Consider the following 21,446-nt stretch of genomic DNA (forward strand, 5'->3'; position numbering starts at 1 on the left):
AGTAGAAGCCAATAGGGTGTTCTGAAAGGAGAATGGATTTAGTAGAAGCCAATAGGGTGTTCTGAAAGGAGAATGGATTTAGTAGAAGCAGGTAGGGTGTTCTCAAAGGAGAATGGATTTAGTAGAAGCCCATAGAGTGTTCTGAAAGGAGAATGGATTTAGTAGAAGCCAGTAGAGAATAGAGGCAGGCAACCATGTAGGGTAAAATATGTTGACATATACACTGAGTGTACAAAACATTAGGAACACCTTCGTCGGGGCATCTACTCTACAAGGTGTCGGAAGTGTTCCACAGGGATGCTGGCCCATGTTGACTCCAATGCTTCCCACAGTTGTGTCCAGTTGGCTGGATGTCCTTTGGGTGGTGGACCGTTCTTCTTGATCCACACGGGAAACTGTTGTTTGTGTGTGTGTGTGTGTGTGTGTGTGGAAAAACCCAGCAGCATTGCAGTTCTTGACATAAATTGGTGCGCCTGGCACCTACTACCATACCCTGTTCAAAGGCACTTAAATCTTTTGTCTTGCCCATTCCCCCTCTGCATGACACACATACACAATCCTTGTCTCAAGGCTTAAAAATCCTTCTTTAACCTGTCTCCTGCCCTTCATCTACACTGATTGAAGTGAATTTAACAAAGTGACATCAGTAAGGGATCATATCTTTCACCTGTATTCACCTGGTCAGGCTATGTCATGGAACTAGCAGGTGTTCCTAATGTTTTGTCCACTCTGTGTATATTTAAGCAGATTTCCTTTCCACCTACGACCACTAGGTGGAGAATGACTCATTATACTCTGTTGGTTGAAGAAGCTTCAAGGATGTGTGAATCAGTCTAGGAACCCGGCGTGCTATGCTGACATATTGTCCAAGATGGTTCTCTTCAAACATACGTTTTGATAGAATACAACAGAAACAGAATAAGTGTATCCCCCCCCCCCCCAGAGGGAACTTCTGTAATGTTGCTGCGTTGACACCTTTTAAAGATACTTTTCCTTTTCCCAGGTGACCCACTTCTGTTTGCCCCAGCTCCTGCCCCTGTTGAAACACTCCATGTCCTACCTGCATGAGATCTTTGAGTTCTACGAGGAGATCCTGACCTGTCGATATCCTTACTCCTGCTTCAAGACTGTGTTTGTGGACGAGGCCTACGTCCAGGTGTCTTCCTACGCGTCCATGAGCATCTTCAGGTGGCTACAGTCTCTAGTCCCGATACCGTTCTTTATGTGGCTTTACTCTCCATCAACAAAACATTTTTACTTTAGAACGATGTTTCGCAACGTTTGGATATTTACATCGTATTGTGGAAACTTCTCACTGTTTGTTTTAACGTTTTACATTTTCCTCGAGTTTTTCACTGAAAATAGTTTGATTTAGAACTATTACGTCAATATTTACTCTGTTAAGACCCTGCACCTCAGGTGCTTTTGCAGTTTCCCTCTGGGGACAAAGAACAGCTCTCCTCAACCATTCATTTCTCGCTTTCACTTTTCATAATGCTGACTTGTTTTGGCACAAGTCAAACTGAACATGGTTTTTCTTCTCCCGTACCCCTCTCCCCCCGCTCTCTCCCTCTCCCCCTTGCTCGCTCTCCCTTCTCCCTCTCTCTTGCCCCCCTCTCTCTCTTTCCCCCCCCCCCCCTGTCTCTCTTCCTCTCTCCTGTCAGTACTAATCTGCTCCACAGTGCCCTGATCATAGACCAGACCCCCCTGACCAGACAGTGTTTAGCTCAGGCTCTGGCCCAGCAGTTCTTTGGCTGCTTCATCTCCAGGATGTCCTGGTGAGTAATGTACTGAGTAATACCAGACGGGTTATAGTGGTGGAGCAGCCTACAGGTACTGAGTAATACCAGACGGGTTATAGTGGTGGAGCAGCCTACAGGTACTGAGTAATACCAGACGGGTTATAGTGGTGGTGGAGCCTACAGGTACTGAGTAATACCAGACGGGTTATAGTGGTGGAGCAGCCTACAGGTACTGAGTAATACCAGATGGGTTATAGTGGTGGAGCAGCCTACAGGTACTGAGTAATACCAGACGGGTTATAGTGGTGGAGCAGCCTACAGGTACTGAGTAATACCAGATGGGTTATAGTGGTGGAGCAGCCTACAGGTACTGAGTAATACCAGACGGGTTATAGTGGTGGAGCAGCCTACAGGTACTGAGTAATACCAGATGGGTTATAGTGGTGGAGCAGCCTACAGGTACTGAGTAATACCAGACGGGTTATAGTGGAGCAGCCTACAGGTACTGAGTAATACCAGATGGGTTATAGTGGTGGAGCAGCCTACAGGTACTGAGTAATACCAGACGGGTTATAGTGGTGGAGCAGCCTACAGGTACTGAGTACTACCAGACGGGTTATAGTGGTGGAGCAGCCTACAGGTACTGAGTAATACCAGACGGGTTATAGTGGTGGAGCAGCCTACAGGTACTGAGTAATGCCAGACGGGTTATAGTGGTGGAGCAGCCTACAGGTACTGAGTAATACCAGACGGGTTATAGTGGTGGAGCAGCCTACAGGTACTGAGTAATACCAGACGGGTTATAGTGGTGGAGCAGCCTACAGGTACTGAGTAATACCAGATGGGTTATAGTGGTGGAGCAGCCTACAGGTACTGAGTAATACCAGATGGGTTATAGTGGTGGAGCAGCCTACAGGTACTGAGTACTACCAGACGGGTTATAGTGGTGGAGCAGCCTACAGGTACTGAGTAATACCAGACGGGTTATAGTGGTGGAGCAGCCTACAGGTACTGAGTAATACCAGACGGGTTATAGTGGTGGAGCAGCCTACAGGTACTGAGTAATACCAGATGGGTTATAGTGGTGGAGCAGCCTACAGGTACTGAGTAATACCAGACGGGTTATAGTGGTGGAGCAGCCTACAGGTACTGAGTAATACCAGACGGGTTATAGTGGTGGAGCAGCCTACAGGTACTGAGTAATACCAGATGGGTTATAGTGGTGGAGCAGCCTACAGGTACTGAGTAATACCAGACGGGTTATAGTGGAGCAGCCTACAGGTACTGAGTACTACCAGACGGGTTATAGTGGTGGAGCAGCCTACAGGTACTGAGTAATACCAGACGGGTTATAGTGGAGCAGCCTACAGGTACTGAGTACTACCAGACGGGTTATAGTGGTGGAGCAGCCTACAGGTACTGAGTAATACCAGACGGGTTATAGTGGAGCAGCCTACAGGTACTGAGTAATACCAGACGGGTTATAGTGGTGGAGCAGCCTACAGGTACTGAGTAATACCAGACGGGTTATAGTGGAGCAGCCTACAGGTACTGAGTAATACCAGATGGGTTATAGTGGTGGAGCAGCCTACAGGTACTGAGTAATACCAGACGGGTTATAGTGGAGCAGCCTACAGGTACTGAGTACTACCAGACGGGTTATAGTGGTGGAGCAGCCTACAGGTACTGAGTAATACCAGACGGGTTATAGTGGTGGAGCAGCCTACAGGTACTGAGTAATGCCAGACGGGTTATAGTGGTGGAGCAGCCTACAGGTACTGAGTAATACCAGACGGGTTATAGTGGAGCAGCCTACAGGTACTGAGTAATACCAGATGGGTTATAGTGGTGGAGCAGCCTACAGGTACTGAGTAATACCAGACGGGTTATAGTGGTGGAGCAGCCTACAGGTACTGAGTAATACCAGACGGATTATAGTGGAGTGGTGGAGCAGCCTACAGAGACCACACACACATTCACACATTCACACACATTCACACACTCACACACATTCACACACTCACACACATTCACACACTCACACACATTCACACACTCACACACATTCTCACTCACACATTCTCACTCACACACATTCTCACTCACACATTCTCACACACACACACATTCTCACACACACACACATTCTCACACACACACACACACACACACACACACACACACACACACACACACACACACACACACACACACACACACACACACACACATCAAACGTAAGAAGCACTCCTGGTTCAACCTAGGAGCTCGTCGGTGGCCAAGGAGCTCGTCGGTGGCCAAGGAGCTCGTCAGTGTTATTTGGAATTGTTGTTTCCTAAGAACAGCGTGGTAACCGTGGGTTCCTATCCAGATTTCTACAAGTCTAGTACAGAGAGATTACTGAAATTCTATTTCATCATTGTATTCAGTACCAGGCAGGAATTGAGCAAAGCTTTGGCATAGCTGAGAGTGTCCCAGTATGATGAATCTGTGTTTGTGTTTGGCAACGTGTCTACAGCTGAGGGGGGGTGGGACTCTTGGCAAAAGTGCGACTGCTGTCAGTTGTGGAGGCTGAGGTTTCACGACGGCTTCAAAGGATCCCTGCAAACAATGGACCCCCTGTCTTATTAAGTGTTTAAAACTAAGTCAGATGTGGAAGCTCCACTTAGTCTTATTTATGTGTCTTGTATTAAAAAGCCACAGTTGTGTAAGACCACAGAGAAATCAAATAGGCCTTTCTCTTTTTGATACGGAGACCCAGTCACCTGCTTGCAATTAATCTTGTGGTTTCATTTCTTTTCAAGCCTGTAATTGAAGTCAGCTTGTTTTCTGAAACTGAGCTCGTATCCAGCTTGTAAAGAGAGGTTTAGCACTTTCTGTGTGTTACACATTTTCACAGGATTTCATCTCATTACATGAAGCTACGGCCAGTATTCATTAAATTAGTCTGAGTTAAAAACCACCATGGTTGAATAAAGTATATTGTTTCTCTTTTTTTATGCAATAAAAGGTAAGTTAGTAAACGTTTTCCAAACTGGTTAAAATGACGTCGTTCCGGCCGGTCGCCTTGCCTGTCTGGCCGGTCGCCTGGAGGGGTCTCCTTACCGGTCGCCTGGAGGGGTCTCCTTGCCGGTCGCCTGGAGGGGTCTCCTTACCTGTTGTCTGGTCTGTTCTGTAGGGCTGATGAGTGGGTGCTGAAGGGGATCTCTGGCTACATCTATGGTCTGTACCTGAAGAAGACCTTTGGAGTGAACCAGTACCGCCACTGGATCAAAGAGGTAAGGAGTTGAACCAGAACCTCCACTGGATCAAAGAGGTAAAGGGTGAACCAGAACCTCCACTGGATCAAAGAGGTAAAGGGTGAACCAGAACCTCCACTGGATCAAAGAGGTAAGGAGTTGAACCAGAACCTCCACTGGATCAAAGAGGTAAGGAGTTGAACCAGAACCTCCACTGGATCAGAGAGGTAAAGGGTGAACCAGAACCTCCACTGGATCAAAGAGGTAAGGAGTTGAACCAGAACCTCCACTGGATCAAAGAGGTAAAGGGTGAACCAGTACCGCCACTGGATCAAAGAGGTAAGGAGTTGAACCAGTACCGCCACTGGATCAAAGAGGTAAGGAGTTGAACCAGAACCTCCACTGGATCAGAGAGGTAAAGGGTGAACCAGAACCTCCACTGGATCAAAGAGGTAAGGAGTTGAACCAGAACCTCCACTGGATCAAAGAGGTAAGGAGTTGAACCAGTACCGCCACTGGATCAAAGAGGTAAGGAGTTGAACCAGTACCGCCACTGGATCAAAGAGGTAGGGGGTGAACCAGAACCTCCACTGGATCAGAGAGGTAAAGGGTGAACCAGAACCTCCACTGGATCAAAGAGGTAAGGAGTTGAACCAGTACCGCCACTGGATCAAAGAGGTAAGGAGTTGAACCAGAACCTCCACTGGATCAGAGAGGTAGGGGGTGAACCAGAACCTCCACTGGATCAAAGAGGTAGGGGGTGAACCAGAACCTCCACTGGATCAAAGAGGTAAGGAGTTGAACCAGAACCTCCACTGGATCAAAGAGGTAGGGGGTGAACCAGAACCTCCACTGGATCAAAGAGGTAGGGGGTGAACCAGAACCTCCACTGGATCAAAGAGGTAGGGGGTGAACCAGTACCGCCACTGGAGCAGAGACACTGCATCTCAGTGCAAGAGGTGTCACTGCAGTCCCTGGCTCGAATCCAGGCTGTATCACATACGGCCGTGATTGGGAGTCCCATCGGGCGGCGCACAATTGGCCCAGCGTCGTTGGGGTTTTGGCCAGGGTAGGCCGTCATTGTAAATAAGAATTTGTTCTTAACTGACTTGCCTAGTTAAATAAAGGTTAAATAAAAAAAATACAAATATAGGGAATAGGTTATGCTGGTCCCACTCTGCCAAATAAACACACAACTATATTGGTTATGCTGGTCCCACTCTGCCAAATAAACACATGACTATATTGGTTATGCTGGTCCCACTCTGCCAAATAAACACATGACTATATTGGTTATGCTGGTCCCACTCTGCTAAATAAAAACATTACTATATTGGTTATGCTGGTCCCACTCTGCCAAATAAACACACAACTATATTGGTTATGCTGGTCCCACTCTGCCAAATAAACACACAACTATATTGGTTATGCTGGTCCCACTCTGCTAAATAAAAACATTACTATATTGGTTATGTTGGTCCCACTGCCAAATAAACACACAACTATATTGGTTATGCTGGTCCCACTCTGCCAAATAAACACACAACTATATTGGTTATGCTGGTCCCACTCTGCTAAATAAACACATGACTATATTGGTTATGCTGGTCCCACTCTGCTAAATAAACACATTACTATATTGGTTATGTTGGTCCCACTCTGCTAAATAAACACACAACTATATTGGTAATGCTGGTCCCACTCTGCTAAATAAAAACATTACTATATTGGTTATGCTGGTCCCACTCTGCCAAATAAACACATGACTATATTGGTAATGCTGGTCCCACTCTGCTAAATAAAAACATTACTATATTGGTAATGCTGGTCCCACTCTGCTAAATAAACACATGACTATATTGGTAATGCTGGTCCCACTCTGCCAAATAAACACACAACTATATTGGTTATGCTGGTCCCACTCTGCCAAATAAACACACAACTATATTGGTTATGCTGGTCCCACTCTGCTAAATAAAAACATTACTGTATTGGTTATGCTGGTCCCACTCTGCCAAATAAACACACAACTATATTGGTTATGCTGGTCCCACTCTGCTAAATAAAAACATTACTATATTGGTTATGCTGGTCCCACTCTGCCAAATAAACACACAACTATATTGGTTATGCTGGTCCCACTCTGCCAAATAAACACATGACTATATTGGTAATGCTGGTCCCACTCTGCCAAATAAACACATTACTATATTGGTTATGCTGGTCCCACTCTGCTAAATAAAAACATTACTATATTGGTTATGCTGGTCCCACTCTGCTAAATAAACACATGACTATATTGGTTATGCTGGTCCCACTCTGCCAAATAAACACATGACTATATTGGTTATGCTGGTCCCACTCTGCCAAATAAACACATGACTATATTGGTAATGCTGGTCCCACTCTGCCAAATAAACACATTACTATATTGGTTATGCTGGTCCCACTCTGCTAAATAAACACATGACTATATTGGTTATGCTGGTCCCACTCTGCCAAATAAACACACAACTATATTGGTTATGCTGGTCCCACTCTGCTAAATAAACACACAACTATATTGGTTATGCTGGTCCCACTCTGCCAAATAAACACATGACTATATTGGTTATGCTGGTCCCACTCTGCCAAATAAACACATGACTATATTGGTAATGCTGGTCCCACTCTGCCAAATAAACACATTACTATATTGGTTATGCTGGTCCCACTCTGCTAAATAAACACATGACTATATTGGTTATGCTGGTCCCACTCTGCCAAATAAACACACAACTATATTGGTTATGCTGGTCCCACTCTGCTAAATAAACACACAACTATATTGGTAATGCTGGTCCCACTCTGCTAAATAAACACATGACTATATTGGTTATGTTGGTCCCACTCTGCCAAATAAACACATGACTATATTGGTAATGCTGGTCCCACTCTGCTAAATAAAAACATTACTATATTGGTTATGCTGGTCCCACTCTGCTAAATAAACACATGACTATATTGGTTATGCTGGTCCCACTCTGCCAAATAAACACATGACTATATTGGTTATGCTGGTCCCACTCTGCCAAATAAACACATGACTATATTGGTAATGCTGGTCCCACTCTGCCAAATAAACACATGACTATATTGGTTATGCTGGTCCCACTCTGCCAAATAAACACATGACTATATTGGTTATGCTGGTCCCACTCTGCCAAATAAACACACAACTATATTGGTTATGCTGGTCCCACTCTGCTAAATAAACACACAACTATATTGGTAATGCTGGTCCCACTCTGCTAAATAAACACATTACTATATTGGTTATGCTGGTCCCACTGCCAAATAAACACATGACTATATTGGTAATGCTGGTCCCACTCTGCTAAATAAAAACATTACTATATTGGTTATGCTGGTCCCACTCTGCCAAATAAACACGCAACTATATTGGTTATGCTGGTCCCACTCTGCCAAATAAACACATGACTATATTGGTAATGCTGGTCCCACTCTGCTAAATAAAAACATTACTATATTGGTTATGCTGGTCCCACTCTGCCAAATAAACACACAACTATATTGGTTATGCTGGTCCCACTCTGCCAAATAAACACATGACTATATTGGTAATGCTGGTCCCACTCTGCTAAATAAACACATTACTATATTGGTTATGCTGGTCCCACTGCCAAATAAACACATGACTATATTGGTAATGCTGGTCCCACTCTGCTAAATAAACACATGACTATATTGGTAATGCTGGTCCCACTCTGCCAAATAAACACATGACTATATTGGTAATGCTGGTCCCACTCTGCCAAATAAACACATTACTATATTGGTTATGCTGGTCCCACTCTGCTAAATAAAAACATTACTATATTGGTTATGCTGGTCCCACTCTGCTAAATAAACACATGACTATATTGGTTATGCTGGTCCCACTCTGCCAAATAAACACATGACTATATTGGTTATGCTGGTCCCACTCTGCCAAATAAACACATGACTATATTGGTAATGCTGGTCCCACTCTGCCAAATAAACACATTACTATATTGGTTATGCTGGTCCCACTCTGCTAAATAAACACATGACTATATTGGTTATGCTGGTCCCACTCTGCCAAATAAACACACAACTATATTGGTTATGCTGGTCCCACTCTGCTAAATAAACACACAACTATATTGGTTATGCTGGTCCCACTCTGCTAAATAAAAACATTACTATATTGGTTATGCTGGTCCCACTCTGCTAAATAAAAACATTACTATATTGGTTATGCTGGTCCCACTCTGCCAAATAAACACGCAACTATATTGGTTATGCTGGTCCCACTCTGCCAAATAAACACATGACTATATTGGTAATGCTGGTCCCACTCTGCTAAATAAAAACATTACTATATTGGTTATGCTGGTCCCACTCTGCCAAATAAACACACAACTATATTGGTTATGCTGGTCCCACTCTGCCAAATAAACACATGACTATATTGGTAATGCTGGTCCCACTCTGCTAAATAAACACATTACTATATTGGTTATGCTGGTCCCACTGCCAAATAAACACATGACTATATTGGTAATGCTGGTCCCACTCTGCTAAATAAACACATGACTATATTGGTAATGCTGGTCCCACTCTGCCAAATAAACACATTACTATATTGGTTATGCTGGTCCCACTCTGCTAAATAAAAACATTACTATATTGGTTATGCTGGTCCCACTCTGCTAAATAAACACATGACTATATTGGTTATGCTGGTCCCACTCTGCCAAATAAACACATGACTATATTGGTTATGCTGGTCCCACTCTGCTAAATAAACACACAACTATATTGGTTATGCTGGTCCCACTCTGCCAAATAAACACATGACTATATTGGTAATGCTGGTCCCACTCTGCCAAATAAACACATTACTATATTGGTTATGCTGGTCCCACTCTGCTAAATAAACACATGACTATATTGGTTATGCTGGTCCCACTCTGCCAAATAAACACACAACTATATTGGTTATGCTGGTCCCACTCTGCTAAATAAACACACAACTATATTGGTAATGCTGGTCCCACTCTGCTAAATAAACACATGACTATATTGGTTATGTTGGTCCCACTCTGCCAAATAAACACATGACTATATTGGTAATGCTGGTCCCACTCTGCTAAATAAAAACATTACTATATTGGTTATGCTGGTCCCACTCTGCTAAATAAACACATGACTATATTGGTTATGCTGGTCCCACTCTGCTAAATAAACACATGACTATGTTGGTTATGCTGGTCCCACTCTGCCAAATAAACACATGACTATATTGGTTATGCTGGTCCCACTCTGCCAAATAAACACATGACTATATTGGTAATGCTGGTCCCACTCTGCCAAATAAACACATTACTATATTGGTTATGCTGGTCCCACTCTGCTAAATAAACACATGACTATATTGGTTATGCTGGTCCCACTCTGCCAAATAAACACACAACTATATTGGTAATGCTGGTCCCACTCTGCTAAATAAAAACATTACTATATTGGTTATGCTGGTCCCACTCTGCTAAATAAACACATGACTATATTGGTAATGCTGGTCCCACTCTGCTAAATAAACACATGACTATATTGGTAATGCTGGTCCCACTCTGCTAAATAAACACATGACTATATGAAGTGTGGTTTTCTCTCAGGAACTGGACAAGATGGTGGAGTATGAGCTGAAGATGGGAGGAGTTCTCTTACACCCGACCTTCGGTGGAGGCAAAGACAAGGACAAGTGAGAGCAGCTCCCTGTTGGTTTCAAAGGTCATTTAACATGGCTGATGTATTGCATGAGAACCACCTACTTTCAGTGTCAACACACTTTGATATGTGGCTCCAATGAGGGGGATGAATCTGTTTTCTGTTATAAACTGGGTGGTTCCACCCCCTGAATGCTGATTGGCTGACAGCCGTGGTATGTCAGACCGTATACCATTGATACGACAAAACATTCATTTTTACTGCTCTAATTACATTGGTCACCAGTTTATAATAGCAATAAGGCACCTCTGGGGTTTGTGGTATATGGCCAATATACCACGGCTAAGGGCTGTGTCCAGGCACTCCGTGTTGCGTCGTGCCTAAGAACAGCCCTTAGCCGTGGTGTATTGGCCATATACCACAAACCCCCTGGTGCCTTATTGCTTAAACAACCTCTTACTTTCAGTGTCAACACACTTTGATTTGTGTCGCCAATGAGGAGGATGAATGTGTTGTCTGTTCTACCAGTCTACAACCACCTAGTAGCAAGTAAATTACAGGTCAGACATTCCTGTTGCTACTGCTGTTGAAGGGTGTTGGTCTACAAGCCTGTATCTCTCACAGAGAAGTGGTGTTCCGGTTTTAATTATCAACCTATATGCCGATGTGAAGATTTCCAACGGGAGAGTAAAGGAACAAGTGAAGAGTGGAGTTGATTCATTCCAACCCAATAAACCGCTGGCACCATCTCAAGTGTTTGTCATAAATCAGACCTCTCTCTACACTCCTGGAGTGGGCTTGGAGAGCTATCGACACGTTATGCAAACACTTACGCCTGTCTGTGTACTGCCTGTCAATGACTTGGCTAGTAACTCCACGTTGTAGTTTATCTTAAAGATGCTACAGTTTACAAGCTGAGGAGATGGAGTGAGGTGTTGTTGAGAAGTAGTTTTTTTTCTGATCTTAATCTTCCTCCCTCTCTCTTTCTCCCTCCTCCCTCTCCTCTCTCTTTCTCCCTACTCTCTCTCTCCTCTCTTTCTCCCCCCTCTCATCTCTCTCTCCTCATCCCTCACTCTTTCCCCCATCTCATCTCTCTCTCCATCCTTCACTCTCTCCCCCCTCTCATCTCTCTCTTCTCTCCCTCCTCTCTCTCTCTCTCCCTCCTCTCCCTCTCTCCTCTCTCTTTCTCCCTCCTCTCACTCTCCCCCCTCATCTCTCTCTCCTCATCCCTCCCTCTCTCCCCCCTCACCTCTCTCTCCTCATCCCTCACTCTCTCCCCCCTCCCTCTCATCTCTCTCTCTCCCTCTCTTAGTCCTACCCCTCACCTCCACTTCTCCATCAAGCACCCTCACACCCTGTCCTGGAAGTACTATAAGATGTTCCAGTGTAAAGCCCACCTGGTCATGAGGCTCATTGAGAACAGGATCAGCATGGAGTTCATGCTGCAGGTGAGTACTTTATAATCAATGTAATAATCCATCATCTAGTGTGCTGGTTCTGGTAAACATCTGTCTACACGTGAAGTCTAGTTGTTTAAACACTAATACCTACAGGGATTCAACACTAGAGTTTATTCATACTGAGTCTGGGTCATTCCAGTTCAACTACTAGCAGTTTCATGGAGGAAAGCATTTTCAATCCTCAAATCATTGGACTACAGATTCCAGCACTACACCAGATCCCAGCACTACATCAGATCCCAGTACAACATCAGATCCCAGCACTACATCAGATCCCGGCACTACATCAGATCCCAGCACTACATCAGATCCCAGCACTACATCAGATCCCAGCACTATACCAGATCCCAGCACTACATCAGATCCCAGCACTACATCAGATCCCAGCACCACACCAGATCCCAGCACCACATCAGATCCCAGTATCAGATCCCTGCACCAGATCCCAGCACTACATCAGATCCCAGCACTACATTGACTCTTCCCCTGTTCAGCTCCTGAGTGACCAGTACAGCGTCCTCGCAGAAGTACCAGTCACATGTGGAGTCAGATACATGAACTAGATGATTCTGTTTCCTATCTGCTAGGTGTTCAACAAGTTACTAAGCCTGGCCAGTACAGCGTCCTCGCAGAAGTACCAGTCACATATGTGGAGTCAGATGCTGGTATCCACCCACAGCTTCCTCAAGTCCATCTCCAACGTGTCGGGGAAGGACATAGGACCCCTCATCAAGCAGTGGGTGTATCCTTTCACCTGTCAATCATACCACTTGAGGGAGAGGTTGTAATGTGACTATAACACTGTAATAACAGATGAATAGTTAGGACATAGGACCCTCATCAAGCAGTGGGTGTGTCCTTTCAGCTCCCTCAGACTGGCCTGGTTAGAACACTAAGGACTGACTGGCCTGGTTAGAACACTAATGACTGACTGGCCTGGTTAGAACACTAAGGACTGACTGGCCTGGTTAGAACACTAACGACTGACTGGCCTGGTTAGAACACTAACGACTGACTGGCCTGGTTAGAACACTAATGACTGACTGGCCTGGTTAGAACACTAAGGACTGACTGGCCTGGTTAGAACACTAATGACTGACTGGCCTGGTTAGAACACTAATGACTGACTGGCCTGGTTAGAACACTAAGGACTGACTGGCCTGGTTAGAACACTAATGACTGACTGGCCTGGTTAGAACACTAATGACTGACTGGCCTGGTTAGAACACTAAGGACTGACTGGCCTGGTTAGAACACTAAGGACTGACTGGCCTGGTTAGAACACTAAGGACTGACTGGCCTGGTTAGAACACTAACGACTGACTGGCCTGGTTGGAACACTAACGACTGACTGGCCTGGTTAGAACACTAAGGACTGACTGGCCTGGTTAGAACACTAAGGACTGACTGGCCTGGTTAGAACACTAACGACTGACTGGCCTGGTTAGAACACTAACGACTGACTGGCCTGGTTGGAACACTAAGGACTGACTGGCCTGGTTAGAACACTAACGACTGACTGGCCTGGTTAGAACACTAAGGACTGACTGGCCTGGTTAGAACACTAAGGACTGACTGGCCTGGTTAGAACACTAAGGACTGACTGGCCTGGTTAGAACACTAACGACTGACTGGCCTGGTTAGAACACTAATGACTGACTGGCCTGGTTAGAACACTAACGACTGACTGGCCTGGTTAGAACACTAACGACTGACTGGCCTGGTTAGAACACTAAGGACTGACTGGCCTGGTTAGAACACTAATGACTGACTGGCCTGGTTAGAACACTAACGACTGACTGGCCTGGTTAGAACACTAACGACTGACTGGCCTGGTTAGAACACTAATGACTGACTGGCCTGGTTAGAACACTAAGGACTGACTGGCCTGGTTAGAACACTAAGGACTGACTGGCCTGGTTGGAACACTAACGACTGACTGGCCTGGTTAGAACACTAAGGACTGACTGGCCTGGTTAGAACACTAATGACTGACTGGCCTGGTTAGAACACTAACGACTGACTGGCCTGGTTAGAACACTAACGACTGACTGGCCTGGTTAGAACACTAAGGACTGACTGGCCTGGTTAGAACACTAAGGACTGACTGGCCTGGTTAGAACACTAATGACTGACTGGCCTGGTTAGAACACTAACGACTGACTGGCCTGGTTAGAACACTAACGACTGACTGGCCTGGTTGGAACACTAAGGACTGACTGGCCTGGTTAGAACACTAAGGACTGACTGGCCTGGTTAGAACACTAACGACTGACTGGCCTGGTTAGAACACTAACGACTGACTGGCCTGGTTAGAACACTAAGGACTGACTGGCCTGGTTAGAACACTAACGACTGACTGGCCTGGTTAGAACACTAACGACTGACTGGCCTGGTTAGAACACTAACGACTGACTGGCCTGGTTAGAACACTAAGGACTGACTGGCCTGGTTAGAACACTAAGGACTGACTGGCCTGGTTAGAACACTAACGACTGACTGGCCTGGTTAGAACACTAACGACTGACTGGCCTGGTTAGAACACTAAGGACTGACTGGCCTGGTTAGAACACTAAGGACTGACTGGCCTGGTTAGAACACTAAGGACTGACTGGCCTGGTTAGAACACTAACGACTGACTGGCCTGGTTAGAACACTAATGACTGACTGGCCTGGTTAGAACACTAAGGACTGACTGGCCTGGTTAGAACACTAATGACTGACTGGCCTGGTTAGAACACTAACGACTGACTGGCCTGGTTAGAACACTAACGACTGACTGGCCTGGTTAGAACACTAATGACTGACTGGCCTGGTTAGAACACTAACGACTGACTGGCCTGGTTGGAACACTAACGACTGACTGGCCTGGTTAGAACACTAACGACTGACTGGCCTGGTTAGAACACTAACGACTGACTGGCCTGGTTAGAACACTAAGGACTGACTGGCCTGGTTAGAACACTAAGGACTGACTGGCCTGGTTAGAACACTAAGGACTGACTGGCCTGGTTAGAACACTAACGACTGACTGGCCTGGTTAGAACACTAACGACTGACTGGCCTGGTTAGAACACTAAGGACTGACTGGCCTGGTTGGAACACTAACGACTGACTGGCCTGGTTAGAACACTAACGACTGACTGGCCTGGTTAGAACACTAACGACTGACTGGCCTGGTTAGAACACTAACGACTGACTGGCCTGGTTGGAACACTAACGACTGACTGGCCTGGTTGGAACACTACTGACTGACTGGCCTGGTTGGAACACTAACGACTGACTGGCCTGGTTAGAACACGACTGACTGGCCTGGTTGGAACACTAACGACTGACTGGCCTGGTTAGAACACTAACGACTGACTGGCCTGGTTAGAACACTAACGACTGACTGGCCTGGTTAGAACACTAACGACTGACTGGCCTGGTTAGAACACTAATGACTGACTGGCCTGGTTAGAACACTAAAGACTGACTGGCCTGGTTAGAACACTAAGGACTGACTGGCCTGGTTAGAACACTAACGACTGACTGGCCTGGTTAGAACACTAAGGACTGACTGGCCTGGTTAGAACACTAACGACTGACTGGCCTGGTTAGAACACTAAGGACTGACTGGCCTGGTTAGAACACTAACGACTGACTGGCCTGGTTAGAACACTAACGACTGACTGGCCTGGTTAGAACACTAACGACTGACTGGCCTGGTTAGAACACTAACGACTGACTGGCCTGGTTAGAACACTAACGACTGACTGGCCTGGTTAGAACACTAACGACTGACTGGCCTGGTTAGAACACTAACGACTGACTGGCCTGGTTAGAACACTAACGACTGACTGGCCTGGTTAGAACACTAACGACTGACTGGCCTGGTTAGAACACTAACGACTGACTGGCCTGGTTAGAACACTAACGACTGACTGGCCTGGTTAGAACACTAACGACTGACTGGCCTGGTTGGAACACTAACGACTGACTGGCCTGGTTAGAACACTAACGACTGACTGGCCTGGTTAGAACACTAAGGACTGACTGGCCTGGTTAGAACACTAACGACTGACTGGCCTGGTTAGAACACTAACGACTGACTGGCCTGGTTAGAACACTAACGACTGACTGGCCTGGTTAGAACACTAACGACTGACTGGCCTGGTTAGAACACTAACGACTGACTGGCCTGGTTAGAACACTAACGACTGACTGGCCTGGTTGGAACACTAACGACTGACTGGCCTGGTTAGAACACTAACGACTGACTGGCCTGGTTGGAACACTAACGACTGACTGGCCTGGTTAGAACACTAACGACTGACTGGCCTGGTTATAAAGCCTCTTTAAGCAGTGTAATAATTGAACTCTTCAACTGATGACCCGTATATATGCGTTTTGCTTTTTCAGATGACTGATTTTGTATCTTATAAGTTCACTGTAATGTCCAGAGTTGTCAACTGACATGGAAATGTATTGTACATGTCAGCAGAAAGGTCGTGTCTATTTATAGTCTGTATGTAATATCAAGGCTTTGGATGATTTAATATCCACTATACAACTGGAAATATACCATATCACCAACATTTTCCCAAAACATTCCTGTGGTTATTACACTGCAGTAATTTAATGATTCACGCTGATTGCTCTCGTTATTACGTTGAACTACCATTGTGCCCCTGATTGGGATCTGGACTGTAATTGTTTCAGTTTTAGATATTAGCCTTAATTCAAAGCCCACAGAGACCAGAGTGCGGTGGTGAAGTTCTTTGGCAGTTTTGCCTTCAACAGGAAACGGAACGTTCTAGAACTGGAGATCCGACAGGACTACACCTCCTCTGGAACACAGAAATATGTGGTAGGTCCTCTTTGAACTGAGTTGGTTTAACTTTACTGGTGTGCGGCGGATGGGCGCAGTTAGCACTTTTGGGACGATTCGATTGGTTCCATTGTACCAGCAAAGCTAAATCAAGCTACCGCAAATATTTGACATTTTATGTTTGACCCAAGTCTGAGATTTAGTAGAAAGGTGAATCACTGTCTTTGTTCTGTAGGGACCCATCAAGGTGACAGTACAGGAGCTGGATGGATCCTTCAACCACACGCTACAGATCGAAGAGAACAGTCTGAAGCACGACATCCCCTGCCACTCCAAGAGCAGACGGTAAACTCAAGCATCTTGTTTCTGTTGTTATTACTAACACATTTCAATAAGCCTAATGCAATGTCGTCTTAGCTGTAGTTTGGGACGACCAAGCCTAATGCACTGCTGTCTTAGCTGTAGTTTGGAGGACCAAGCCTAATGCACTGCTGTCTTAGCTGTAGTTTGGAGGACCAAGCCTAATGCACTGCTGTCTTAGCTGTAGTTTGGGACGACCAAGCCTAATGCACTGCTGTCTTAGCTGTAGATTGGGACGACCAAGCCTAATGCACTGCTGTCTTAGCTGTAGTTTGGAGGACCAAGCCTAATGCACTGCTGTCTTAGCTGTAGATTGGGACGACCAAGCCTAATGCACTGCTGTCTTAGCTGTAGATTGGGACGACCAAGCCTAATGCACTGCTGTCTTAGCTGTAGTTTGGAGGACCAAGCCTAATGCACTGCTGTCTTAGCTGTAGATTGGAGGACCAAGCCTAATGCACTGCTGTCTTAGCTGTAGATTGGAGGACCAAGCCTAATGCACTGCTGTCTTAGCTGTAGATTGGGACGACCAAGCCTAATGCACTGCTGTCTTAGCTGTAGTTTGGAGGACCAAGCCTAATGCACTGCTGTCTTAGCTGTAGTTTGGGACGACCAAGCCTAATGCACTGCTGTCTTAGCTGTAGTTTGGGACGACCAAGCCTAATGCACTGCTGTCTTAGCTGTAGTTTGGGACGACCAAGCCTAATGCACTGCTGTCTTAGCTGTAGTTTGGAGGACCAAGCCTAATGCACTGCTGTCTTAGCTGTAGTTTGGAGGACCAAGCCTAATTCAATGCCGTCTTGACTGTAGTTTGGAGGACCAAGCCTAATGCAATGCCTTCTTAGCTGTAGTTTGGAGGACCAAGTGTCCCTCAGTTTATCTCCACCTCCTGAGAGTTTCTATTTTCTTCCAGAAACAAGAAGAAGAAGATCCCTTTGATGAACGGGGAGGAGGTTGACATGGACCTGTCTGCTATGGAGTAAGACTTTATACTGTTCCCCTTCTCTCTCTCTCTCTCTCTCTACTACTTTATACTGTTCCCCTTCTCTCTCTCTCGCTCTCTCTACTACTTTATACTGTTCCCCTTCTCTCTCTCTACTACTTTATACTGCTCCCCTTCTCTCTCTCTCTCTCTCTACTACTTTATACTGTTCCCCTTCTCTCTCTCTCTCTACTTTATACTGTTCCCCTTCTCTCTCTCTCTACTACTTTATACTGTTCCCCTTCTCTCTCTCTCTCTCTACTACTTTATACTGTTCCCCTTCTCTCTCTCTCTCTCTCTCTACTACTTTATACTGTTCCCCTTCTCTCTCTCTCTCTCTCTCTCTCTCTCTCTACTACTTTATACTGTTCCCCTTCTCTCTCTCTCTCTACTACTTTATACTGTTCCCCTTCTCTCTCTCTCTCTACTACTTTATACTGTTCCCCTTCTCTCTCTCTCTACTACTTTATACTGTTCCCCTTCTCTCTCTCTACTACTACTTTATAATGTTCCCCTTCTATCTCTCTCTCTACTTTATACTGTTCCCCTTCTCTCTCTCTCTACTACTTTATACTGTTCCCCTTCTCTCTCTCTCTACTACTTTATACTGTTCCCCTTCTCTCTCTCTCTCTCTACTACTTTATACTGCTCCCCTTCTCTCTCTCTCTACCACTTTATACTGTTCCCCTTCTCTCTCTCTCTCTCTCTCTACTACTTTATACTGTTCCCCTTCTCTCTCTCTCTACTACTTTATAATGTTCCCCTTCTATCTCTCTCTCTACTTTATACTGTTCCCCTTCTCTCTCTCTCTACTACTTTATACTGTTCCCCTTCTCTCTCTCTACTACTACTTTATACTGTTCCCCTTCTCTCTCTCTCTCTCTCTACTACTTTATACTGTTCCCCTTCTCTCTCTCTCTCTACTTTATACTGTTCCCCTTCTCTCTCTCTCTACTACTTTATACTGTTCCCCTTCTCTCTCTCTCTCTCTACTACTTTATACTGTTCCCCTTCTCTCTCTCTCTCTCTCTCTACTACTTTATACTGCTCCCCTTCTCTCTCTCTCTCTCTCTCTACTACTTTATACTGTTCCCCTTCTCTCTCTCTCTCTACTACTTTATACTGTTCCCCTTCTCTCTCTCTCTACTACTTTATACTGTTCCCCTTCTCTCTCTCTCTCTCTCTCTACTACTTTATACTGCTCCCCTTCTCTCTCTCTCTCTCTCTCTACTACTTTATACTGTTCCCCTTCTCTCTCTCTCTACTACTTTATACTGTTCCCCTTCTCTCTCTCTCTACTACTTTATACTGTTCCCCTTCTCTCTCTCTCTCTCTCGCTCTCTCTCTCTCTCTACTACTTTATACTGTTCCCCTTCTCTCTCTCTCTACTACTTTATACTGTTCCCCTTCTCTCTCTCTCTACTACTTTATACTGTTCCCCTTCTCTCTCTCTCTCTCTACTACTTTATACTGTTCCCCTTCTCTCTCTCTCTTTCTCTACTACTTTATACTGTTCCCCTTCTCTCTCTCTCTCTACTACTTTATACTGTTCCCCTTCTCTCTCTCTCTACTACTTTATACTGTTCCCCTTCTCTCTCTCTCTCTCGCTCTCTCTACTACTTTATACTGTTCCCCTTCTCTCTCTCTCTTTCTCTACTACTTTATACTGTTCCCCTTCTCTCTCTCTCTCTACTACTTTATACTGTTCCCCTTCTCTCTCTCGCTCTCTCTACTACTTTATACTGTTCCCCTTCTCTCTCTCTCTTTCTCTACTACTTTATACTGTTCCCCTTCTCGCTCTCTCTCTCTCTCTACTTTATACTGTTCCCCTTCTCTCTCTCTCTCGCTCTCTCTCTCTCTCTACTTTATACTGTTCCCCTTCTCTCTCTCTACTACTTTATACTGTTCCCCTTCTCTCTCTCTCTCTCTCTCTACTTTATACTGTTCCCCTTCTCTCTCTCTCTCTACTACTTTATACTGTTCCCCTTCTCTCTCTCTCTCTACTACTTTATACTGCTCCCCTTCTCTCTTTCTCTCTCTCTCTACTACTTTATACTGTTCCCCTTCTCTCTCTCTCTCTCTCTCTCTCTCTCTCTCTCTCTCTCTCTCTACTACTTTATACTGTTCCCCTTCTCTCTCTCTCTCTCTCTACTACTTTATACTGTTCCCCTTCTCTCTCTCTCTCTCTCTACTACTTTATACTGTTCCCCTTCTCTCTCTCGCTCTCTCTACTACTTTATACTGTTCCCCTTCTCTCTCTCTCTACTACTTTATACTGTTCCCCTTCTCTCTCTCTCTCTCTCTCTCTCTCTCTCTCTCTCTCTCTCTCTACTACTTTATACTGTTCCCCTTCTCTCTCTCTCTCTCTCTACTACTTTATACTGTTCCCCTTCTCTCTCTCTCTCTCTCTCTCTCTCTCTCTCTCTCTCTCTCTCTACTACTTTATACTGTTCCCCTTCTCTCTCTCTCTCTCTCTACTACTTTATACTGTTCCCCTTCTCTCTCTCTCTCTCTCTACTACTTTATACTGCTCCCCTTCTCTCTCTCTCTCTCTCTCTACTACTTTATACTGTTCCCCTTCTCTCTCTCTCTCTACTACTTTATACTGTTCCCCTTCTCTCTCTCTCTCTACTACTTTATACTGTTCCCCTTCTCTCTCTCTCTCTCTACTACTTTATACTGCTCCCCTTCTCTCTCTCTCTCTCTCTCTGCTACTTTATACTGCTCCCCTTCTCTCTCTCTCTCTCTCTCTACTACTTTATACTGTTCCCCTTCTCTCTCTCTCTACTACTTTATACTGTTCCCCTTCTCTCTCTCTCTCTACTTTATACTGCTCCCCTTCTCTCTCTCTCTCTCTCTCTGCTACTTTATACTGCTCCCCTTCTCTCTCTCTCTCTCTCTCTACTACTTTATACTGTTCCCCTTCTCTCTCTCTCTACTACTTTATACTGTTCCCCTTCTCTCTCTCTCTACTACTTTATACTGTTCCCCTTCTCTCTCTCTCTACTACTTTATACTGTTCCCCTTCTCTCTCTCTCTCTACTACTTTATACTGTTCCCCTTCTCTCTCTCTCTACTACTTTATACTGTTCCCCTTCT

General features: G+C 45.2%; 1 protein-coding gene across 2 annotated transcripts in view; it reads left to right on the top strand.

Annotated features, from left to right (window-relative positions):
- LOC129856843 (transcription initiation factor TFIID subunit 2-like) overlaps positions 1-21,446 on the top strand; it is a 50,933-nt gene that overhangs the window by 5,066 nt on the left and 24,421 nt on the right. For both annotated transcript variants that reach the window (XM_055924557.1, XM_055924559.1), the window contains exons 7-15: positions 1,004-1,188; positions 1,665-1,778; positions 4,921-5,020; positions 10,684-10,769; positions 12,048-12,183; positions 12,783-12,937; positions 16,930-17,044; positions 17,241-17,350; positions 18,279-18,344. In XM_055924557.1, the coding sequence (XP_055780532.1) occupies positions 1,004-1,188; positions 1,665-1,778; positions 4,921-5,020; positions 10,684-10,769; positions 12,048-12,183; positions 12,783-12,937; positions 16,930-17,044; positions 17,241-17,350; positions 18,279-18,344 (1,067 nt within the window). The remainder of the gene's footprint in view (positions 1-1,003; positions 1,189-1,664; positions 1,779-4,920; positions 5,021-10,683; positions 10,770-12,047; positions 12,184-12,782; positions 12,938-16,929; positions 17,045-17,240; positions 17,351-18,278; positions 18,345-21,446) is intronic.

This window comes from Salvelinus fontinalis, chromosome 6, assembly GCF_029448725.1.
Source record: "Salvelinus fontinalis isolate EN_2023a chromosome 6, ASM2944872v1, whole genome shotgun sequence".
Lineage (NCBI taxonomy): Eukaryota > Metazoa > Chordata > Actinopteri > Salmoniformes > Salmonidae > Salvelinus > Salvelinus fontinalis.